The sequence below is a fragment of the Benincasa hispida genome, chromosome 11, assembly GCF_027475165.1.
Source record: "Benincasa hispida cultivar pf3 chromosome 11, pf3_genome.v1.1, whole genome shotgun sequence".
NCBI classification, from domain to species: domain Eukaryota; kingdom Viridiplantae; phylum Streptophyta; class Magnoliopsida; order Cucurbitales; family Cucurbitaceae; genus Benincasa; species Benincasa hispida.
In genome coordinates, this window is record NC_143488.1 from 83,813,820 (window position 1) to 83,839,428 (window position 25,609).

Here is a 25,609-nt window from a genome sequence, read left to right on the forward strand (position 1 = left end):
GTGTAAGTTGGTGTTCCACCTTTCAAGCTTTAGGTGAAGATGTCCTATTTTTTGCCACACACCCGGATGCTCAATCAAATCTTCCAAATTCCCCTTTTCCAGCTTTAATAAGGCTGATTCCGCTGAAAGAGGATTGATGAAAATTTTTGAATTGGACCACTGCCTTAGTACCTCTGAAACTTCCGTCCATTCATTGAATTCACAAAAATGGCTGACTATCCACAATTTACTGAAATCTTCTTTGAGGACATCTTGGTATTTTTGAACCCAAAAATTAGTTTTGCTTTGTTTTTTGGTGCTCTGAAGGGGCAGGGGACTCTGTTTGAAAAAACAGACTTAACCATAGACTTTCTTCCCCTTACTATGTCTGCATATGAGTTTGGGACTAAGAGGGGGTTTTTTGTCACCAGTTCAGCTTTAAAGAGAGACAAAGCATCATTTAACAAGGTAAGGAAAGAATGCCAACTTGAATTAAGAGTTCCTGATGGAACATGAATGAAGAATCATCCTCTAACTGCAGGCCACACTACACATCTTAAAAACCAATTTGAATAGACTCTGATCTTAGAAATCTTGGTTACACCAGAAGCATCTTGATCGCTTTTGACAAAGAAGCTGGATGTTGGAAGTTTCGAAAGGGTTGAGATGTTTTCCACAAAGCAAAGTAGCTGCGATTTTGACAAGGAGATTTTCTTTTTGGCTTCCACATCTTATATGATTATTGAACCAGCTTGGAAGAGGGCACAGAAATGGCTGTCCTTGATTCTACAACTAATAACTTCGATGGCTAAATTAGGCTTGGAAGGGAGGGTCGTTGGGGGGGGGGGGGCATGAGAGATAGATGAGACTGAGAGTCACAGGGGAGGGCTGAGGTTGGTGAGAATAGGCAAAGCTTGGTCGGAGATGGGGAGAGGGCGTAAAGTTAGGTTGGAGTGGGGTTCGGAGGGAGGGAAGGGGAGAGAGGAGAGAGCATTTTTTTTTTTCCGAGGTCCTTCCTGTGTAGTAATAGTACCCCATGCGATCCTTTTTATAGATAAAAATGATGAAACTATTGATAACCTCTTCGGCCTTATCAAATCATTTGAGAGGGCCTCAGGTCTTAATATAAATCACAACAAGACCAAAATTATGGGTATTTGTTCTACCACTAGTGACTTGGAACCGATTGCTAATTGATATAATTGCAAATTGAGTCATTGGCCTTGCTTCTATCTTGGACTTCTGTTATTTGGTAGGCCAAATCGGTCTCCGTTTGGAATCTTATTATTGAGAAGATTGAGAAAAAGCTTCATACTTAGAATCATAATCAGATTCCAAAGGGGGGTGTGGGAAGGTGGTCGTCCCACACCCCCTGAAAGCCGCATTATCAAATCTCCTCACTTACTACATGTCTTAATAGAAAATGCCCTCTACTGTGGTCAACACTAGGGAGAACTTATACAAAAATTTCCTGTGGAAAGGAGGTTCATCACAACAAGGATCACTTCTTGTTAGTTAGGATAAAGTCACCGGGACTCAAGCACAAGAGGACCTTGGATTACAAAGTTTGATTGATGAAAACCATGCTCTTCTTGCTAAATGGGTTTGGAGATATTATCACGAGGATGGGGCATTATGGAAATAGATTATCGACACTAAATATGGGGTGACTCCTCTTAAGTCATGGCCCAACACCAACTTCCCTAATTATATTAGAAGTCCTTGGAGTACCATCTTGGAGTACATCAATCTTATAAAAGAAAAAGTTACTATTAAAGTGGGAGATGGGAAAAACACTTCTTTTTGGTATGACAGATAGATTAGAGATTCTTCTCTTCCCCGGTTGTTCTATTTGTCTACACAAAAATGGTCTTCCATTCATGATTTGTTGGATGCTCGATAGGGATGGTCTCTTTATTATAGGAGAAACCTCAAGGATGAGGAGATTGAAGAGTGAATTGATCTTATGAGCAGTCTAAATGGTGTCCACCTTTCCAGTATCCTAGTGTCCACCTTTCCACCACCAAGGATACATGGATTTGGCAACTAGGCACCGAAGGCACTTTCTCCACAAAATCCCTTTCCCGTGCATTGGGAATAGATTCAGAGACCTTTGCTCATCCCTTTCATGAAGCCATTTGGGATGATTTTACCAAAAAGGGGTTAGATTCTTCCTATAGGAAGTTAGTCACAATGCCATTGATACATGTGACAGGTTATAGCGGCAGCTCCCCCACATGGCCCTCTCTTTCCACTGCTACCTCATATGCAATTCTGGACACGATTCATCTAGTCACCTTTTCATCAACTGTCACTTTGCGGAGAGGTTTTGGAAGGAGATCTTCTCCACTTTTGGATGGTACACTGCCTTTCCTAAGGACATTGTCAGTGCCCTCTCTCATACACACTCACTGGACATCCCTTTACCAAACAAAAGAAGATCATATGGATGCATTTGATTTGTGCTTTCTTATGGATTACATAGAAGGAGAGAAACGAGTGCCTTTTCAATGATAGGGGAAGCTCTTTTGATTGCTATTTGGACCTTTTATCTTTCATGCTATGAGTTAGTGTAAATGTACATCTTTCTTTAATTCACACCCTTTCTTCTCGATTAACCAATTGGAGACTTCTTTTGTAACTCCTTTGGCTTGGGCTTTGGCCTCATTTTTGTAAATTTCATACACCAATGAAATTTGTTTCTCATAAAAAAAAAAAGACTGATTAAATAGGAGTATGATGATGATAATCTCTAGGGAGGAGGCTAGGTCTAATGCCTAGTAGTTGATTGGTGATTTGACATGGTATTCGATAAGAAGGTATGGTGTTCAAACCCCTTGGAGTGTCGTTTCCTTCTCCATTAATACCGATTTTCGTTTCTACAAATTTTCAAGCTCACTAGTGAGGGGAGTTTTGAAGTATTGATATAATTAAATTTATTGTGTCGCATTAGCTTAAACTTTTGTGTTTAAGTGGTGATTTAACACTCCACTATTTTGTGGGGTATGTGGCTTGAGAGGAATAGGACGGATGTTTGTCAAGAGTCTTTGGTGGAAGTGTGAGAAGTTTAATGGCTTTTCATGGGTGTCCGTGAATCAAATTTCTTGTAATTTGTTGGGTTTATTCTTTTGGACTGAAGTCCGTACTTGGAGGTTGTGTGTGTGTTTTGTTTGTTTGTTTTTTTTTTTAATTTAAAGAAAAGGAAACAAAATGAAAAGAGGCTAATGCTCAAAATACAAGAAAACGAAACAAAACAGGAACTTGCCATGTATGCTTAAAGTAATACAAAGACCAATACATATAATTAAATTGGGAAAAAAAGTATAGTCCCGGTTAAGCATAAGACATGGAAAATTTTGCGAATAGAATGGAGAGAGACACCAAGAAGAAGAAGATTAAACTCTGGCAACTTCAAATCGAACAGGCTAAGGTTGATGCTTGTCTTGAAGAAACAATGGAACCTTGGAAAAGCAACACTCAAAGAAAAGATATTGAATCCCTTCAGCAACCACCAATCAAACAGAACAAAATGAGGGAGATAAATAGTGCTATGGAAGCTTCCACAGGCCTTAATAGAGAAAAATATCATTTGAATAAGAGGGAACCAAAAGCTTGAGGGAAGAAGTAACGGAAAACAATCTTGAAGGCCATCAAACTTTAGCTATACAGAACAAGGGGAATAACCACTTTTTACCCTCTTAGAAAATCAATAGATGTTTTTCTTTTGATATTCGTGAGTGTCTGGACTAGTTTACGCGCACCTCGACTTATCTCACAGGACAACCCGCCTGACGTTATAACATTTGGGTGTCGAGAAAACTCGTAGGAAATTAATTCCTAGGTAGGTAGCCACCATAGATTGAGCCCTTGACCTCTTAGCCATTTATTGAGACTATATCTCCTTTTTTACCACTAGGCCAACCCATGATGGTTTAAAATCAATAGATTTTGAAAAACCATCTCTTCATCATCCTTTATAAACCAACTAAAAAGAGAGAGAATGCAACTCAAAGCAGCTTCCAATGCCATGCATAAACAAAACAAGGGAATCAACTTGCCAAGTTTGCTTATTGCCAACTTGCACTAAAAGAAGCTTTTTTGAAGAAAATGTCCAAAAATTCGCCAAAATAATAATTCGATTTGTTCTCGGAGGTAGTTGAAGAATCCTTTTGCGAGCTCCTTTTTATGCCTTCTTGTACATTCTTTCATTTTACTTAATGAAAGCTTAGTTTCTTATTAAAAATAACGAAGTAAATAAATGAATATATATATGTATATGTAACAACAACAACAAACCAAACCAAATATAGGTGTATGATCTTTGATAATTTTTGGAGCTCTTGTACAAAGGAGTTTTGAAATTATCCTCCCTTTTCGAAACGGAAACTGAACTTTTCATTGATATAATGAAAAAATATAAAAATCTCAAATTATAATAAGTCCAAACCAATAACCAAAATAGAACAGAACAAAGGATCTGAGACGAATTGAGATATCTCAACTAGATTGACACATCCATAGCGTTGACATCATGCCCAATACAAAATACAACCAGAATAGACAAAACAAATTTGAAATTATCCCCCCTTCAAATTTCTCCAAAATAGACCTTTTGAAGTCTCATTTTAGAGTTTTCCCTTTATATCTTTCTTATGAATAAACTATTTTATGTGCTGTGACTTCGGAGTTTGCATTTGTGTTTCCATTTAGCTCAGAATAACAAATGTTATTAAAATATCCTTGCAGGGGTATTGTAATTTTCTACCAGAAGAGATGTTGCTCCAAGCTGTAGAAATTGGGCAGGTTGTTTACTTAATTTAAGTATGTCACTTATTACTGATGTATTTTAAGTTAACTTTTACATTTGTTTAGAATTTGTATGCACACGTGGGGTATTTCTTCTTATTTATTCAATTTGGTGGAATGCGTTATGCAGTCAAACTGTCAAAGTTCCCCACTTTTCTGTCAAGAATTTCCTCAAGTATTGGATTTTATTTGTCCATCGGCCTCTTCTTGCTTTATTAGATTTGATTGTTTGAATGTTTTTCTTTTTCTTCTCTCTCTGTATTCTCTAACAACTATACATGTCAATTGGAGTTTGGTTATAACTTCTGACAACATTCCTCTTGTAAATTCATTCATATGAATGAAGCTGTCTCTATCTAAAAGATTAAAAAAAAAACACTTTTTGGTGCACTATGGAGCACATTTCTTACACTTTCGCCAAGCCTATGATTGTTTTTAACTTATCATAATGTCCTCAAATCAGTTTGATTGTGAACTATTAGTAAACAAGCGTATTCATGTTCTGGTTACACACCAGTAACTTGGCTCATAAGTTGTTATCTTAGGGTTGGATATTCATCCAAGCTTACATCTATGATTCAAATCATTAAGAGTTCTTTTGTTAATTAAAAGAAGTTCTAAAAAAAAGGAATGTATATGTGGAAGATTTTATCCTGATTTATATTTGATCTTTTGCATGACATTGAGCTTTTGTTGAACTTGTGCACTCAGCTTTTTGGACTGGGATAATGTCATAATGACTATATATGTGTTGTCGTATAAGTGGAAGAATTTGTATGACATTATGATATTTTTATCTTTGACCAGCTGCAGTTAATTTTAAAATGTTACACATTAGTCACCATCTTCCTAAGTTCTGCTTCTCTATGTTGAGGTAGTTTATCTAGTTACCTAAAATAACGATACAAACTCTTTCTTGACATCAGAATGCTGTAACAGCAATTTGCAAAGAGGTGGATTCTTTAGTTAGAGAGCGTGGGAAACCAAAAATGCTCGATGCCATTAAGCTTCCTCCTCCTCAGCTGTATGAACATGTTGAAGTAAGTATTTTGTTTTTCTCTCTCACTGAATAAGGTATCGGCAATCTTCTTTTCCCTCCTAAAAAAATTATGTTCATTGTGTATATTGCATATGGGTTTGAGAGAGTGATACTACTGCTAATAACTTGGTAGTTTTAGGGAATTTTCATGTTAATGATAATTTCCACGACTGTAACTTTCTTCCACAAAAAAAAAAAAAAAAAAAAGAAAGAAAGAAAAAAACACCACGTGATGGTAATGTTACAGTCTGTCAATACAGACCATGTCTGCTTCCAATATTGGAGCTTCCGTGTCTCAAGCCCTCAGAATCTGTGACTTCTAATTTATTATGATTTTAAATGGAAGACATAACATCCGTTTGTTTTGTACAATTCCCTTTATTCATATGCTTGGATGATTGCTAAAATAATATTTTTGTAGGAAATTGCTGGAAATGAGTTAGAAAAAGTTCTGCAAATTAGAAACAAAATTCCCCGACGAAAGGCTCTCTCATCATTAGAAGAAAAAGTTATTACCATATTGACAGAAGAAGGTTACGTCAGTTTAGATGCCACTTCAGGGGGTCTTGAACCCATACCTGATTTGGTGGAGGATGAAGATGAGGATGATGAAGTAGTGGTGGATGGTGAAGTTGATGAAGGTGATGTCCATATTAAACCAACTATACGCAAGCCTATTCCAACAGTAATCCTCATCTCCTTTTACTCTAATTATATTTGGCTGTTTGGATTGTATTTTGTGATTTCTTTTAGTTTTCTCCTGCTCTAACAGTAATCCAATATGATATATGTGTTAGAAACTAAGGTAGTATGGGCTACCTTTGTCCCACATCGGTCAGAATGGGATGACTAATGTGGTACTTAAGTGTCTTGGCTCTCTCACCTCAACAATTGGTTTTTGGGATGTAGTTCTTAAGGTGTTTAAGTACCTAATAATATGATTATAAAAAAAACCATTATTGCCCCAATTATATTTCTAATCCCAGATCACGCTATGCATCAATGAGTATATTAGTAAAATGCTTGCGTGAGGAGTGAATTGGCCCAAACCTCAAATATAAAGCAAATTTGAAAAATGTTTTTCTATATGTGAACCGAGGTCATGAATCTAAAGCTTTTTCCAGCCACCTATGTAGGATATGACATATTAGCTTTTTTAGGGTAATTTCAACTATCTATTTCTATAAGTACATTTTAAGTTTCTACTTTATAAATATAAAAACGTATTTTGGATAATTTTTTTTTTAAATATTGAAATCCAAATTTAATGAATTTTACACCTCATACAGCAGAATAAAACTTGATTACTTCCAGTAACTGTTTCATATAGTTGCCCTATTTCGAAAGAATTATCTTTTGTTATTTGCATTCTTTCGTCATATGGTATGTAGTTTTCTTTAACACCATATCATTCTATTTTTTTCTAGCTCTTTTCTGAGGTAGACGTAAAGTTAGTATTTAAAGAAGTGACATCCAAGTTGCTCCGGAGACGGATTGTAGAGGTATGATTGCTCTATATTCTATGTTTTCCACAATGTGATCTTCCTCCCTCGTCTCTAGCACATGCCTTGTGAATAGAAGGGTGAGGCTTTAGTGGATAAGATTACATCTAATTTTATAGCCAATATAAATATGTGGATTTGCTTTTATACAAAATATTCTGGTTGAGGTTGCCATTAGTTCCACATTCTCGATCATAGAATTCATGCATATCTTGTTGCCATAACTGTGTGAAAAGTACAGCGTCACCAAAGCTAGCTGTCATTCTGATTGAAAATTCAAAGAGTATTGCAGATTTTTTTAGATCAGAAAAAATTGCCTTAGCATTGTCCCTGATTTTTTGTGTTGGGCCCAAGAGAGTTTTTTTCTCCAATGCAAGTATGTATTGAAATAATTAACCATGTCATCATCAGGCTGTTATTGAAATTTTGGGTCATGAGTGGTTGGTTGCTCTGTATTGCCAAGTAGGTACTGATCTTCATTTTCCATTGATGATTTTTTTAGATCAGAAAAAATTGCCTTAGCATTGTCCCTGATTTTTTGTGTTGGGCCCAAGAGAGTTTTTTTCTCCAATGCAAGTATGTATTGAAATAATTAACCATGTCATCATCAGGCTGTTATTGAAATTTTGGGTCATGAGTGGTTGGTTGCTCTGTATTGCCAAGTAGGTACTGATCTTCATTTTCCATTGATGAAGTGTAGTGTAACCATTGTAGACGGTTCTTTTCAGTTTTCATTCAATCGGTGGCCTGCAATTTGGACAATAGTGTTGCAATGTAGAGTGAATGTATAGAATTTGCTGACTTTGAATCATCTCCCTTGTTTGTTAAGATACTTTTCATAATGGTGGCTTTTATACAATTGTGATGCTCTTTAGATAAAAGGTCTAGTTTCTTGTTAAAAACAATATCTCCGTACTCTAACGAAAATCATTTGTTTCTTATCAAAAGGTGATTTTGTAGCTCGAAGAATGTAGTTTGATCAATTCATTAACTAAAACTATTTCCATGTCAATCGACATGAGTTTGCTTAATGGTTAATAAGGGTCAATGTAGCTCAAGACATAGTGGTCATCACACATCCTAGGGTTTAATATTCTTCAAGTTTCTTCATCCACAAAATGTAGTAGGGTTAGATGGTTGTCCTATGAGAACTTTTTAGGTGTGTGCAAATAAGCCCAAACACTGACATATATTAAGGGAAAAGAAAGCTAGTCTTATGGCATTGTTTTCATATTCTCTCTGCCCGTTACTGCTAGGGTGGAAGAAGAAGTGATGGGAGGACACCGGTTGAGATACGTCCAATTAACTCAAAATGTGGGTTACTTCCTCGGGCACATGGCAGCACACTTTTCACTCGTGGTGAAACTCAGGTTGTGACGATCATTATTGCATGTGTGTTACCTCCTATTTCGATATTATACTGTGCTTATCTAGTAGCAGATTGCCGTGAATGTACACACCTATGTGTAACTAACAAACCAATATAAGGTCGTTTTTGTAACTTTGGATTTGCTTCCTCTTGTTGCGTGATTTTTACACCATGTAAACTTGCAAGTATAGGGTGTTTATATTTAATACAGTGAATGGGTTTGAGTAATCGTCAACAGGATTGGGTTATTAATTTAGTTAAGTATCAAAGCTACTTCTACCTTATTTTATTTAGAGAATCTAATAGCTAAAATTGATTTTAATTTAAACTACTCCTATGGAGACAACAATTATAGAGATGTCTTAGATTTCATTGCCTTCGACAATAAACTCAATCAATCAACAGATGACTTTTCATCATTTTTCTCTCTTGAAGAAGAAAAAAAAAAATTACTCCATTCAAGAAATATATTTAAATTGGCATGCTTTTAACTTTCGAGGAGAAAAAAAGAAGATTACTTTTATCATGCAACAAACATAAGCCAAGAAGATACTATTGTCATTGACTTCCTCTCCCGAGTTCGGTTAATCCTCCCACTAGTTTGTAAAATCAACCTCTCGGTCCATTTCCTACATACAAGCAAGGCATTATAGATAATTTGTTAATTACTCCTAAAATTATCCTTAATCTTTCTCATCTGTCACTACAAGTGGACCTTTCCTGTCTATCACTACAGGAACTCTGTTCTCCACTTAGTAAAGTAATCAACAACATTTATTATAAAATTTCCACTCATGCAAGAATCTACGAACAGTCATGTATTTGCTATTCTAATCAAAATGTTACTCTCTTGAGCTAAAACTTAAATAAAATAATCAATTAATCTTTGATCAAAAGACTTTAAGTACACAAACACATGAAGTCTCTTAATTAAATAAAGAAAAAAAATCCAAACATTGCATCAAAATTCTAAAAACAGAGTTCTACTCAAATCACCATAAAACTCAAACTCCATACAAGTAAGAAATCTACTAGAAAAAAGAAAGACTTGTGCCACACTCATTCCTGACGTGAAGTTCGCAATCCCGAGCTTTGATTTCCTTCCTCAGCTCACAAGAATGTCTTCCTAACCTCAAAATCATGTAGAAACTGATGGGGGCTGTTTTCTCTCTAAATGAGCTCTGGTTGGAATGAAGAGGAGATGCCTTGTTTATAGTAGTTTAATCCTTGACCCATTCGGTTTAGGAATCATTATCAATGTAGGAATCCAAAATCAAAATTAAATTAGAATTTTATTTTTATTTTTTATTTTTTGAAAGGATATGATACGTTTCATCAAGAGAATGTAAAGAGACTAATGCTCAAAATACAAGGCTTCAAAGTTCAAAGACAAATACAACTGAAAAACTAGGGATTATTTTATCTTCCTTTTGAATGAAGAAATAATGTCTATATATATGAAATGAAAAGATGTTAAGTGCAAGTAATTCTTGCTCGGGCCCCTGGTATGGCATGACTATTCTAGTAGGCAGACAAATGTTGAGATGTAGTAGCATTAAATTTTCAATACTTATATGCTCCTTTTTTATTCAGTCACTTGCAGTGGTTACGCTCGGGGATAGGCAAATGGCACAAAGAGTGGACAACCTTGTTGATGTAGATGAGTTGAAAAGGTTCTACCTTCAGGTTGCTTAATTCTTTTTTTTTTTTTTTTTTTTTTTATCTTCTTCTTCTTCTATAGGTTTTAAGTTTTCAATTTATGCATTAGTGATGAAACTTTTACATCTATATGACTTTCAATGCTTTCCTTTTCTTTGTCTGTGATCTCTAGACAGTTCGGGGATATATAGATGTATATATAGAGAAATATAGCTTCGCTAATGTAATCAAATTACGAAAGGGACGAACCTCCTAGGCTGATGGAGGTTATGAAATTCTCCTCTTATTAGCAGATGTATCATCATCATCATATATGGATGTTAAGTGAAATAATATGTTTGTAGTGGGTGGGTATAAACCCTCTATACTACGTTTCCATGTTTATATCATTTGTCCCCTATGGGAAATTGTTTTTGGTTAATGTCCTGGATTGTTCTAGGAGCTTCTTTTTTTTTTTTTTTGGTTGGTTTATGTCATCCATTGTTTTATAGGGAAACAATAGATGCCATGAATCTCTCATCTTTGTTTGGGACTTGAGCTTTGACTAGGGAGAAGAGACGTTCGTCATTGAAGCCTAAACCATATTGAGAGCTTTTCCGGTAGCTAGTTCTTTCATTGCTTGCAGGACCCTTCTATCTCTAGGGAGTTTGTTTTTCTTCTATGTGGAAGGTGAAAATTCCAAAGAAGGTTAATTCTTCATTTGGCATGTTATTAACAGAAGAATTAATGTTAAATTGTTTTTTTAGAAAAGTAATTATAAATTTATGCTGAATTGGTTTACCATATCCATCTTTGATGCTACAACATGGACCTCACTTGAAAACCACCACAATATTTTAAAGGAAAAGAAAAAAGTGAAAGAGACAACACTAATAACGAGAAACATAAGCATCATTCCTCAAGCATCAAACCCATTTCCATTCAAGAGTTTATAGGGAGTTAATGTTAAATTGTTGATATAATATTAAATTTACTCTCACCCATCAGCTTAACCTTTTATGTCAATTGCTGATTTAACATGATATCAAAGCAGGAGGTTCAAGAAATCTTATGTTCAAACCCCTACAATGTTATTTCTTCCTCAACTAATGTTCATTTCCACTTATTGAGTCTTCTACAAATTTCCAAACCCACAAGTGAGAGAGGTGTTAAATTATTGATATAATATTAAATTTACATTCACCCATCAATTTAAGCTTTCAATAAAGTTTTCTTCTTTAGTATGGTTGTTTTGATGTGAGATGATTGAGGAGTACAAGGAGTCTTCTCCATCTGTCGTTTTGGGAAGGGTCGTGGCAAGTCAGGGTGTGTGCATTGTCGTGGGGTCTTTGGGGGAAAGGAACGATAAAACCTTTAGAGAAGTTGAGGGAGGACCTAGTGATGTTTAGTCTCTTGTGAGATTCTATTTTCCTCTTTGGACGTTGGGAACTTTTTTTTTTTTTAAAAAAAATTAATCATTAGGTCTTATTTTTCTTGATTGATTCTCTTTCTTTGTGGGGGTTTTCTTTTGTATGCTTGGTTTTTGTATGCCCTTGTATTCTATTCTTTCATTTTTTTTTCTTAATGGAAGTTTGGTTTCCCATAGAAAAAATGTAATGAAATTACAGAAGGGTGGAAAACCTCCCAGGCTAAAGGAGGTTGTGAAAATCCCCTCCAATTTGCACATATATCACTAAGAATAATTTTATAAGGATATATCTAGCTTGGACCAAGTAGCAGCTGTATGAAAAATAAGGTAAAATAAATAATCATATATTTTCCCTCTCCACAAAAGAATCCCCTCCAATTTTAGTTGTGCGCATTTATTATGGAAAATTGCATTATGGTATTCGTTTTTAAATACCTCGCTAAGATGGTGTCGAGTCCTGATAATGTACGGTTATCGTTACTAATAACTGGTGTTCATATTCAGTACTCATTTCCCCCATCGTGTGTTGGAGAAGCTGGGCGTATTGGTGCACCTAGTCGAAGGGAAATTGGTCACGGTATGCTTGCAGAGAGAGCACTGGAACCATCTTTACCTTCTGAAGATGATTTTCCATACACCATTCGTGTTGAGAGTACAATCACCGAAAGCAATGGCTCCTCAAGGTTAGTTGATTCATATGTTTTTATGCTGTCAAACTTTTTTCTCTCTCTCTCTTCATTCTTTCTTTCTTTTTTCTTTTTTTTTTTAAAAAAATGTTTAATGCTTTCAAAACATCTAAACTATGGGATCTTTGTTCATTGTCAATAATTTTGAAAACTCTTTTAAACATTTATTCACTTTTTAATATTTGCTGGTTTTTTCATGATAGCATGGCATCTGTTTGTGGGGGTTCATTGGCTTTGCAAGATGCTGGAGTTCCAATTAAGTGTCCAATTGCTGGTATAGCAATGGGGTTGGTTCTTGATACAAAAGAATTTGGGGGAGATGGAACTCCACTTATTCTGTCTGACATAACAGGATCTGAGGATGCTTCCGGAGATATGGATTTTAAGGTATTATTTTAAAGCTTTAATTGATTTTTTATTCAAATAAGATTCAGATACCTACAAAGTTATTGGAACTGTGGCTATTAACTCCAAGTATTATGCATAAAATTGGTGTTTTACAGTTAGCTGGTAACGAAATGGGCATAACAGCATTTCAGATGGACATAAAGGTATGCTATTCGTAGATTATCTCCCAGTTTCTTACAGATTTGGTAATAATTATCTCATTTTCTATAAATATGTTTACTTGATATGCTTCAAAAGTGCTCGCTAAGATAAGAATCTGTCTCGATATGATAGGTGGGAGGCATTACTATACCCATTATGAGAGAGGCGCTCCTGCAAGCAAAGGAGGGGCGTAAGCATATTCTTGGTTAGTAAAACTGCTTTCATACTCCTTTTTTAGAATTTGTTTATGATCGTGAATTTGTTTCTTAGAGAGAAATTTAATTAGTTGGAAGTGTGTCTATATTCTTTACTTTCTATCAAAGAGAAATTTTGGCAGTTAGCGAAAGTGGGTTTTCCTTGATAGAGAAGACTAACTTTAAGATTTTCGGGTTTGCAAGATTTACCTCTAATTTCAACGTTAAATATACCCTGTATGTTGGTTATTGCTTTTACTCTTCAGTAATGCAAATACTAGTACACAATAGTGTTAAGCACAAGGCACACTCTAAGACAACAAGTCTTCTGATTGAATCGAGGTGAGAGGCAAACAAAAGGGAGGTGCACATTAGTAAATAAATAAGAAGTAACGAACATTATTTGAACTAGCATTTGAATGATATCTGATAATATTGTAGTGATTTTGGAATATCCTAGTGACTTCTGTTTCCTCTTTCATTAGGAAGATCCACTAGAGTCTAGTATGATCATCACCAAAGGATACAACCATTTAGTTCTTGTAATGTTTTATGAATACTTGATGGTAGTCATAAAACTTATAAACCAAGAATTTTTCTTTTTCCTTTTCTTTTTTTTAAAGGAAACATACCAAGACCTTACTGTACTGTTTTCTACCTTCTTAATTTTGCAATTAGAACCGGTAGCAGCCTTCTAGGACATAATGTTTGCCCTTCCCACAAATAAACATGAGTACAGGCTCTGACTATTATTAGTAACGATGGCTATTCACCTTGTGACTTGTAATGGCAGCACAAAGGAGTTTGAAAAACCAATTAGGTTCTGAGGAGACGAACAAGGGATACTTGGTATAGAAGTCATAGAACTAGGAGAGGTATTCATCGAAATGAGCGGCATTACTATGCCACTCAGTCATTGTCATTAACATGAAGGTTATTATCAGAGGAGGTTAACATTGGCCAATCAAAAGATTTACTGCCAATCTTTCAAGGTGACCCAGGTGCATGCCTATGGCAAGAAGTGAATTATTTAATAATCTTTTATTTTTTTGAAAAGGAAACAAAACTTTTTATTGATATAATGAAAAGAGGCTAATGCTCAAAGTACAAAAAAACATAAATACATAATAGTTTATACAAACTAGAAGACAAGAGGATCAGCATACGTACTTGGATATCTCAACGAGGTTGACACATCTTTAGCGTCGTCATCATATCCCAATATTGAAGTAATTTAAATAGACAATTCTTAACTTAAGAAGATACATAATAAAGTACAAACTGAAAGCATGAACCAAATAAGATGAGATAAAAAGATGACTCTAATGTAGGAAGATGAAAACTCTCCAATTTAAATAGATATCTTGCACTGAAAAGCTTGAAAATGGCGTGGAAAGAGAGCACCAGGTAGATGCATTAAGCCTTGCAACTTCAAATCGGTTAATCCACTCTAAGGATTTTTCATGAAAGACCCGTTGGTTCCTTTTAAACCAAATTTCAGCAAGCATTGCCTTCACCGTATTGATCCAAAGTAAGTAAGCTTGCGTCTTCAACTTAGGACCTCTCAGAATCTGGACAACCTTCTCCTTGAAACAGCCACTGAACACCCAGTGAATCTGAAAAATATCAAATAATTTCTGCCAACATGCTGAGGAGAATCTACAATCAAAATATAAATGCTGAAGATCTTCACTTGCAGCTTGACAAAGAGGGCAAAGATGGGGATAAACAGTGAATGGCATCTTCCTTTGAAGAAGAGCCATTTAACTTTCCAAAGATCATCACCCAAATAAGAATATTAATTCTTTTTGGGCTGCTAGTCTTCCACACGCTTTTATATAATTCTTTATCGATGGACTCCGAGGCAGCCAAGAATTTTGACAATGATTTTACTGAATATCTTCCTGAAGAATTCAATTTCCAAATGCGAGAATCATCACAAGCTTCTACTTTTTTTTCGAACCAAGCTTTGGATAAGCTGCTGAAATTCAATAATTTCGGAATCTTTTAACAATCTCCTGAAGGAAATATCCCATGACAAAGTTTCAACATCCCAATGATCAAAAACCGATCCATTAGGCAGTGAAGCAATTCTAAAAAGCTAAGGAAATCGTGAGCATAACATAAAGTTGTCAACCCAAGTGTCTTGCCAAGAAGAAATTATTTTCCCATTACCCAATTTGAAAACACGAAGGGCTTCCACTTGCAACCAAGCTTTAGAGATACATATCCATGGGCTTCGAAGACTCATGCCAAACTTTCCAGCCGTATGCCAGGAGAATTGATCCTTACCACGAATTCTATGGACCACTCTACACCATAAGGAATCAGATTCATGATGTAATCTCCAACCCCATTTTGCCAAAAGAGCTAGATTCCAAAATTTAAAGCCACCAAAACCGAGACCACCATCCATTAGAGATTTTGACACCAACTCCCATTTAGCAAGTTGATTGATTTTGCTCCCTTTATGACCTTTCCAGAAAAAGTTCATAATTCTTTCAATTGTTGCAATAACCTTGGCTGGCATGAGGAATGGAGACATATAGGGAGCATTTGGGGTAAAGAGTTGGTTATTATAGTCCTAGATTATTATAGTTGTGTTATAATAGTTTGCGTTTGGGGTGTAGATCATTTTAGCTTGAGTTATAATGGTATGTGTTTGAGGTGTAAACTATTTTAGGTTGAGAAGAAAATAGTAAACATTGTAGCAAAGAATAAAAAAATGATGAATGTAAAATAGTAAAAATTGTAGCAAATAGTAAATAATGTAGCAAATGGGGTTTTGAAATAGTGGATTGTAGCTAATTCAGGAATACAAAATAGTATTTACTGTAGCAAGAGATTGTTATTATAGTCTTAGGATAGTCCTTGCCTCAAACACACCCATAGTATGTAGCAAGATTTTCTAAAACAACTTTGCATAAAGTTAATCTTCCACCACGAAATAAATTAAAACGCTTCCAACGATCAAGATTTTTCTGGATTTTATCAATAACGGGTTGCCAGAAAGTAACTTTCTTGGGATAGCCTTCCAAGGGAAGACCAAGATAAAGAAAGGGAAGCGATTCAACCTTGCAATGTAGACGAGTGGAGGTGGACAGCAGCTTATCATCATCAATATTTATACCACATAATGCTGATTTCTCCCAGTTCACCTTTTGGGCCAAACACCTTTTGGGTCAGTAATTTCGATGAGAGCATTCAGCATATTATCATCATATTTGCAGAAAATAAGTGTATCATCAGCGAATTGAAGGGTAGAGACATGTACCTTATCCTTTCCTACCACAAAACCTTCGAAGACACCCTTCTCATAAATTATGTTGACAAGTGCATATAAAACTTCACTAACAAGCAGAAACAAGAATCGGGGAATTGGATCCCCTTGCCTTATTCCTCCCGAACCTTGAATTCTCCCTCTTGGTCTTCCATTGATGAATACTGAAAAATTTGGATTATGAATGCACCCATTAATCCAAGAGATCCATTTAGAACTAAAACATTTAAGCATGAGAACTTCCTCAAGAAAGTTCCAATCCACTCTATCAAAGGCCTGTTCAAGATCAAGCTTAAGAATCCACCACTTTTTTTTCTTGGAGCGATACTCTACAATTTCATTAGCCACAAGAACCGGATCGGTTATTTGTCTCCCTCCAATGAATGCACTTTGAGAAGAAGAGACTATGGTAGGCATCACCTTGTTTATTCTTTCGGCTAGCACCTTTGTAATAATCTTATAAACTGATGTTGTAAGGCTGATTGGTCGAAAATCTTTGGCAAAAGCTGCAGATTCTTTTTTCTGAATTAAACAAATGAAGTTTTCCTTGATGCAAGCATTCAATTTCCCATTTTTAAAGAATTCAGCTAACAAATCATGAAAATCAGCCTGCATAATCTTCAACAACTTGATGAAAAACTCTGCTGTATAGCCGTCTGGACCAGGCGCTTTATTTTTCCAAGGGCTTTCAATGCCAATAAAATTTTCCTCATCTGAAAAGCAGGCAGAAAGTTGTGAATTTTGGGATGCTGAAACTTGAGAAAGACAAATGTTAAAAGGGATGGCACGGATACCTGAATTTTGTTGATATGAGGTAGAAAAAAAGGATGACACTTCATACTTAATATCGCTAAAAGAAGTTAAGGATAGTCCCTGGCTGGAGCCTGGTCCAGTAATTAGATTTCTTCTTCTTTTGGCAGCTAAACCTTGTGAAATAAAACTGGTATTTTCATCTCCCAACCATCAATTCCCCTTTAACTGCTGCCCGAATATCAACATCCAGTGAAGACCAGTCAGAACCTTCAGCTTTTGAGTCAAGAAATTGGAGTTCAATACTTTTTACCATATACTTAAATGCAAATCTCTATCTTTTTCAATTATGTAACTCAGGTGAATTGTTTTACCAATACTTTTTTACGCCTTGCACGTTGCCCATGCAAGCTTATTACATGGTAGCATTTGTATTTATGAGAAGTATTAACTGTAGATTCTCATACATACAAACATGTCCTATATACATCCTGAGTTAAATAGGCTAGGTCGTAAATAACCTAAAAGGAATGTTAATTGGGCTATAACATAAATGGAGAAATTAGGCCACTGTCAAAAGACATTAAAGGTAAAAAGAATAAATAAATAAAAGATGAATGTAAGCGCTCTGCCAGTAGATCGTATTGATCAACAAGGGTAATGGGCATGAGATGAATAGAGAAAAGTACCCCTTGCATTCTTGACTGACTCTCAACATGTTCTAATAGATTTTAGTTTTGTGTGGCCTTCTAATCATCAATTTATGGGGATTGATGACATTGGTAAGTAAAGTTCTGTGATTTTCTTTTAAGTTTTATGATTTTACCTATAGTATGTTTTTCAACTGGCAGCTGAAATGTTGAATTCATCTCCTCCTCCTTCAAAAAGGCTTTCACCATATGCCCCATTGATTCACGTCATGAAGGTTTGTCAATGGCCATCTCAAATTGTTGAATTTCCTTCCCATCTTTTGTAATATTGATTGTGTATTATGTATATATTTATTATTTATATTTGTTATATTTCCCATATTGATTGATGGTATTTCTTCTATATAAGAAGATTGTGTATTTGTTTTAGAATGGTAGGAAGGATACAAATTTTTTTTCCTCTTTCCAAAGTTCAAGTGGAATGTTTTCGATTGGCCTAATATATTGATAATAAAACTTGAAATTTACTGCTCTCATTTTCTGATTTTCTGATAGGTTCAACCTGAAAAAATAAATCTAATCATTGGTACTGGTGGAAAAAAGGTGAAGAGCATTATAGAGGAAACAGGAGTTGAGGCTATTGACACTCGAGATGATGGGATAGTATGTTCACCGGAATTTTATTAGCCAACTTGGCCAGCTGTGACTCTTTTAACTGCAATTTTGATATTTTTTTGCTTTTGTAGGTTAAAATTACTGCAAAGGATTTGACAAGCTTGGAAAAATCTAAAGCTATTATTAGCAATCTGACAATGGTTCCAACTATTGGTGATATTTATAGGTAATTACTTCTCCAAATAATTTTTTACATCGTTTTCCTTTCGAGGAAGGTGCCATATGGAAGGAAGGACTTCTAGTTGGGATGGTTTACTTCAGTTGACTTAGGCTACACATGATTTCATTTTATCTTGCAGTACAGGACTAGTTTCGGTGTAGCCCAAACAATGAGAAATATCTCTATGAAGTCTAATGAAGGGAGTTTATTATGATAAAAAAGAGTTCACTACAAATGGTTAACAAACTAAGTGTTTCTAATTATGCCGTTTTATGATTTTGTTACTGTTTAATGGTTTCTTCTTGTATCACTAGGCATTTGTCTCGTTTCATTTTTCTAATGATAGGCTTCGACCTAGTATTTATAAACTAGCAATTGAGTCTTCTTTTATTAACTTATTACATAGAACAGAATTCCAAAAGTATTTAGTCTATAAAAATAGGTTTTCTCTTATTTTGTGTAACAACAAATTTAAATTATTAAAAATTCAAAAAGATAAGTACTCCTGTTTATGGGCATGAGAGTTCTTTGCAGTGGGAGGCCTATTTATGGAAGTTACTCATATTTAGTATGCGGAAAACATGCCTATTTTCAGCATCCATTATAAATCAGTGTTATAGCTTGGTGGTCTATGTTGAACCTCTTCCTTCTTGGATCAGAATTTTCTCAAAATTCTTTCGGAATCCCTTATTGGTCAGTGTCAACATTAGTGGCCAAGAGGCGGGTAATGTGGCTGCTCATTTGGGTTGTAGAAAGTTGGGATTGCCTTTCTCATATCTGGTAATGTGATCGTATCAAGTATCAAGTCAAGACCAAGAAGGCATAAGGAGGAGGTAAAATAATCTCAGATGTGCATCACATAACCATTGGTTCTTAGACTTCACTATAGTCCACGGTATCGTTTGGGCATCCCCTTTGGTGGGAACTATCAGGCCTGTAGTTTTTGGGATGTTGTGGTTGGTAAGTTTAAAGTAAAGTTAGACCAATAGAATCATAAGCTTTCTAAGGAATGTAGATTGAGGGTGGCCAAAACAGTTACTTGCCTATTTGGTTCATGCAGGATCTGTGAGATTAGTCGAGGTATACATAAACTAACTCGAATGATATTATAAAAAAAAAAAAAAAAGAAAGAAAAAAAGAAAAAAAGGCAACTTACCTATTTAATACTTCTCTGTTCTTCGTCTTCCCTCTTTATCCTCTAATCAAAGTCTTAAATCAACAATTGACCCAAAAGCTTAAGCTAGTGGGTAAAGACAAATTTAATTATATCATCTAACACTCTCCCTCACTTGAAATATGAAGAAGAGCCAAACAAGTAGAAATGAATATTAATTTGGAGGGGGGGAACACAACGTTGTAGGGGCTTGAACATAGGATCTCCCTGGATCACCTGCTCTGATACCATCTTAAATCACTAATCGACTCAAAAGGTTAAACTAGTGGGTAAAGAAAAATTTAGTTATATCATCTAACATAGAGTCCTCAAGCTCGCCAAGATATTTGATTAGAGACTTTATTTGGAATGGAGTGTATAATCCAGAATCTAACTTGGTGAGCTAGAAGTGGACCTCTCTTCCCCTCATTCTGGGGGCCTTGGGGACCTGGGGTTGGTTCGTTCAAGCAAAAAGGAACAATGGCCTCCTACTGAAATTGTTATGGAGATTGATGTAGGAGGATTTGGCTTTGTGGAGGAGAGTTACTGTCTCCATTTAAAGGATTGGGCGATGGGTTGTGCCACCAATTCCATCAAAGGTTGAGGTTCAATGTCGTGAAAGGTAATGCCGCCTTCTTTCATTTTCTAGAGTTCAAAGTTGAGAACAGGAAGAGAACCCACCTCTTGGCCCTGCTTTCAACGTTATCTCCTGATATTTGTACACTCTAATCTGAAAGGGGGCTATTTCATGTTGATGGGTGAATAATCAGCTGGTTTGGGATTTGAATGTAAGAGAAAGGTTGTTCAATAGGGAGCTGGGAGCTAAGTAGGCCTCATTGAGAAGTATGTTTCCTTTTCAAAAAGAAAATAGGCCTTAGTGAGAAAATAGAATTCATTCAATTGGCAAGACCCACGGCAAGGCGTTTTAGACCTTTGATTCTTCAAGAAAGTTCTCGAATCAAGTTTTCTTAAGCTTATGGCTAGCCTTCGAAGTCGTGTTCCCCTTTAGCTAAGTGCTTTTTTTTTTTCTTTCCCTTTATTTTTCTTTTTTTTAAGTCAACAAATGTAATGTCAAGATTGGAACCTCTTAGTCAAGTTTGAAATGCTTTAACCAGTTTAGCTTATGCTCTAGTTGGCTCCATTTAGTTAAGCCTTTCCAGAGGTTTAAGGTTCCAAAAACAAGTGAATACATTTCAAATGTATAAAATAAAATGTTGATGTCATAGTAAAATACCCAAATGATTATGAAGTTAACATAACTTTGATTTATTTACTTATCTGTTCATTTTGTTAAAAATATACAAATACATGAAGATGAGTTCTACAAAAATGTGATAATTTTGGATTTGAGAGCTGACGAAAATTTTATAAAGATAAAATTGGAAATGATATGCTCCCCTGGAACACTGCTTCTGCAGATCAGATCTGTTGTTTTTCAAAGGTCTTATATACAGGGCTTCATCCTAATAAAGATACCATATGCTGCATTGCCCTCAATAACATTTGCTAGTTTCTTCAAACAAAACTATTGGAGTATGACCTCAGACTTTCTCGTTCTTTTTCCTTCCAGGAACTGTGAGATCAAGACGATTGCTGCTTATGGTGTATTTGTCGAGATAGCACCTGGACGAGAGGTATAATGGCATATGCCTGGCAGAAACTTAAAATTGTTTTAACATTTATGTATGTATGGCAGAGACTTCTATGATATAGGGTAACAAGTAGTAATTTCCCCATTTTTAGTTTGAGTTTATTAGTTTGATAGAATCCAAACAACTAAAATATACTGCAATATAAAAGATAAAAGAACTACAAGATGTAAAGACTTGACTTTTCGAGATTTCTAACCGGGGTCATTACTACAAGTATGTAGTTTCAAAACCAAAACTAGATGACCATTAAACTTAAAATAAAATTTTATAAATAAGTAAAACATTGTCAAGACCATTTGATAAAAAAAAACCAAGACAAATCTTCAGTTCGTAATCCTTAAAACTTTAGTTAAAATTAAATATTTAAATTTAATACTAAACCTCAATAGTTCTCATTAAAACATTCAAAACATCTTGAAAATGTAATACTAAGAGGACGTATTTCTATTAGTCCCATGCACCATCAACAAATCTCCTCATCAAGCATCTGATACGTTTTTTCCCCTACCTGAAAAACAATTTTAAAAAAGGTATTTAAAATACTTAGTGTGAAACCTCAATACAGAGGCTAGACTATGCAATCATGTGTAAATATGAGTGGAAAACTTCATACTAGTGGGACCTAAACATTTTTCATTATTGGCTCATTTTGTTTCCATTCCTCTGGATGTGCATCGCTTTCATTAACATCATGCCTTGTGTACTGTAAACTACTTTTCATATACACAGAACCCATTGGGTATGCATCACTTTCATACACCTCAGGCCTTTCTAGGTATATCGGGATGTGCACCACTTTCGTACACAGTTATGTTTACACCACTTTCATGTATACATAACCCACTGGGCATGCGTCACTTTCATACACATAGGTGTGTCTAGGTATGTATCACTTTCGTACATATCAACCTTAAAACATCACTTTCACGCACTAGTGTCCTTGGACATCCACCACTTTTGTGCAGTCAAAATAATGTGGGAAGGAAAGGAGATCGCAAATCAAATTCATAATTTCATGTAACATACACACATACTTAAGGCCCCACATAAAATCACATAATCACTGGTCATGCTAAGCGTATAACTCATCATGGCAAACATTCATAGTTTCAAAATAAATGACATTAAAACATGTTACATCAACATAAATTGCACTAAATATTTTGGCCTATTAATTGATATTTGGACCCTCCCTCTCTTAATTTTTGTTACTCAAGCATAAACCAACTGAATCAATCCATATCTTCACCCCTTCACAGTCACTCTATTTATAACAAATCGCCATAAGTTCTCCAGCTAATTACTAATCCACCCTAATAATATTCCTGAAAGCATTTCTATCACTATCGTTTAAGTAAAATTGCCATGTGTCATTCTAGTCTTGTTCAATATCTCAAAAATACAATACTCAATTTAAACTAGTATCGTATTTTGGTTCAGCCCACCTTACATAAATGTAATATCTTGTCTTAGACCTATATCAAATTTACCACCTCAGAGTTTTCTAATTCTTAGCTTCAATGGTAATGGTATGAATTTTTTTTAAAAGGATACTACACTTTTCATTAATGCAAAGAGACTAATGCTCCAAAATACAAAGAACAAAAGAAACAAGAAAGTAAGTAAATAACAAAAAATAAAACACAGAAAGTAATGTCCAGTAACAAGGTCAAATAAGAAAGAAAGATTTAAAAATCTTTTTGTCCTTGTTTTTAAAACTAGCACTTTGTTTAAAACATCCTGGTAGTCGCTATTTTAAATCAAACATAATTGCTAACTTTAAAAGCCTTATCTTGAATTTCCTTTCATGTGGTGTTTTGGTTTCCTTAATTTCTGTAAAACCATTTTGTGCAACCCTAGATAGCCCCTTGACTTGTGCCTATTGTAAGTTTTCCTATAGGGACTTTGCCATATTAGTGAGTTGAGCTCAGATTGGTTGGCAAAGGCAGAAGATGTAAGTATATTTTTTTCTTTTCTTCCTTTGTTTCTTTTTCTTTTCCTTTTTTTTTTTTTTTGGTTCGATTTGTAAATGGTATTTCAGTCAAAGTTTTGAAGAAACCAATAAACCGTTCCTTTTTTACTCTCTAGATAAAAAAGCTTTTTCTGTGGCAGGCTTTTAAAGTTGGAGACAAAATTGACGTCAAACTCATTGAGGTTAGATTATATGTCCTTGTTGTCTTGAGATTGTATGAATATTGATTGGTTGTAAGTTATAAACTCTTATGGGCTCCCACTAGTTTTAATTATTCAAAAGTTTCACTGATGTAGTAGAATTGGAGATAATCTTGTAATTTTTGTTTTCGAGTGTCTTAATCGTTAGCTGTTAGTTGGGTTTTGTTGTTAATTGGTTTCGGTAGTCGGATTAGTTTCTATGCTACTCTGTTGTTTCATCGGAATTGTCTTTTAGTTTATACGGAGTTGACTTCCTCTATGAATAGTTTCTTAGGAGGATTAGAGGGAGAATAGTTGTGGTAACTTTTAGATAAAGAGCCTAATCGTGAAGCTAGAAACAAACTTTACCAACTAAATTGACAATATTCCTAACTTCTGCAATTGCGTATAACCTTATTTTATAGGCTTTATGATTTACTTGCTGCAGAGTACCTCTCGTCAACTTACTTCTCTTGCAGCTTTCAGTATTTGACATCTGCTATTAGAAACATTAAGAAAGACATACAAGGGAGAATGAAAGTAGTCATCGAGAATGTCCATAATCCGATTCCACCTTTGAAGTAAATGTTAAATAATATTTTACCTATTAAGTTATTTTCACAATAATACAGGTAAATGAAAAGGGCCAGCTCCGCCTTAGCCATCGTGCATTGCTTCCAGATGCTGATCAGGATTCCAGTTCAAAGGAGAATACAGGCAACCCTTCTAGAAACAAGACTGCAACACAGAAGGGCACTGATAAAGGTACACCTAAGAAAGCTGGTAAGGAGAACATGGAACAAACTAATGTACAGAAAGGAGGTGCTGCACCAATAGGTAATTCATTGGAGGATGCTGCAAAACTTCAGAAGAAATTTATACGAAAAGGAGTAACTGCAACGAAAGAAAGACCTATGAGCAAAGAACAGACAAAAAGCACAAGCAGTTGAGTAGTTAGTAGTGTCTTCAATTCAACACCAAACTTCAGTGAATGAAAAGGATGAATTCAGATTCGTTTATTATGTGTTATACACCAACTGTATATTAGCGTTCATTCTGCAGCAAGAGGATTAGTGATACAAGTGCCTCACAACTTGAAGATTACCAAGGTAAATCCTCTCGTCCTATGTATGTTTCTTCCTTACTACACGTGCTGCCAAATTTCTAGTTGTACAATTGTAAATCTTACATATGGTCCACAACTTTGTTGTGTAGTTCATACTGTTTCTCAAAACTTATTTGGCTGATTGAAAATTTTATCAGGAAAAGGAAAATTGTGGTTTTCCCCCCTGAATCTTTGATACAAATGTTCAGAAAGGCAACTGAGCACGAGCATAACATCGAAAAGCAGGAAAAAAATCGTCCCAGAACTCCCATTTTTTTTGGTCCCAAGTGCAGGGGAGATATTTGTTCATATGAAGATCACTCCCATGTCAGAGCTCTCTTAATGGAATACATGTGACCACTGGAAATGAATCCCTTGTGTTCTTGCAGGTTCTGATTTGTTTTTTTTAATATTCGAATTTATTAGGATGTATTCTATTTTCTTTATAAGTCAGCATGTTTATGAAAATTTTGATAACATATTAAATATTCAATTCATACTTCAATTAAATTATTGGCAAACAAAACTTATTTCGATAATTTTCGTGGATCTTGACTTTGACTATAAAAAAGGAAGAAAGAATCAATATTTGTATGGTAGATGAAAATGTCATGGAAATGTAGATCAAATATCAATCAAATATTGATGTCAATCGATATTTAAAAAAAAATAAAAAAATTAACAAGCCATTCAGAATTTTAAATTAAATTTAAATACTTTATTAATAATACTAAATCTACAATTGTGATAATTTTTTTATATATGTTTTATATTTCAATTTTTTTATTATTGACATGTTCCGACCAACTCTTATGTCAAATGTTGAATCCATAGACAAAAAT

At 35.0% G+C, this 25,609-nt stretch overlaps 1 protein-coding gene across 1 annotated transcript in view; it reads left to right on the top strand.

The window, feature by feature from the left end:
• RIF10 (polyribonucleotide nucleotidyltransferase) overlaps nt 1-25,306 on the top strand; it is a 40,094-nt gene extending 14,788 nt beyond the window's left edge. The window contains exons 8-25 of the mRNA XM_090306857.1: nt 4,726-4,782; nt 5,712-5,825; nt 6,246-6,509; nt 7,252-7,326; nt 8,583-8,696; nt 10,289-10,381; nt 12,267-12,445; nt 12,652-12,835; nt 12,952-12,999; nt 13,130-13,202; nt 18,073-18,146; nt 18,427-18,534; nt 18,618-18,712; nt 21,430-21,493; nt 23,412-23,465; nt 23,624-23,665; nt 24,295-24,771; nt 24,926-25,306. Of these exons, the coding sequence (XP_090162983.1) occupies nt 4,726-4,782; nt 5,712-5,825; nt 6,246-6,509; nt 7,252-7,326; nt 8,583-8,696; nt 10,289-10,381; nt 12,267-12,445; nt 12,652-12,835; nt 12,952-12,999; nt 13,130-13,202; nt 18,073-18,146; nt 18,427-18,534; nt 18,618-18,712; nt 21,430-21,493; nt 23,412-23,465; nt 23,624-23,665; nt 24,295-24,612 (1,956 nt within the window). The 3' untranslated portion in view covers nt 24,613-24,771; nt 24,926-25,306. The remainder of the gene's footprint in view (nt 1-4,725; nt 4,783-5,711; nt 5,826-6,245; nt 6,510-7,251; nt 7,327-8,582; nt 8,697-10,288; nt 10,382-12,266; nt 12,446-12,651; nt 12,836-12,951; nt 13,000-13,129; nt 13,203-18,072; nt 18,147-18,426; nt 18,535-18,617; nt 18,713-21,429; nt 21,494-23,411; nt 23,466-23,623; nt 23,666-24,294; nt 24,772-24,925) is intronic.
• The last annotated feature ends 303 nt before the right edge of the window (nt 25,307-25,609 follow it).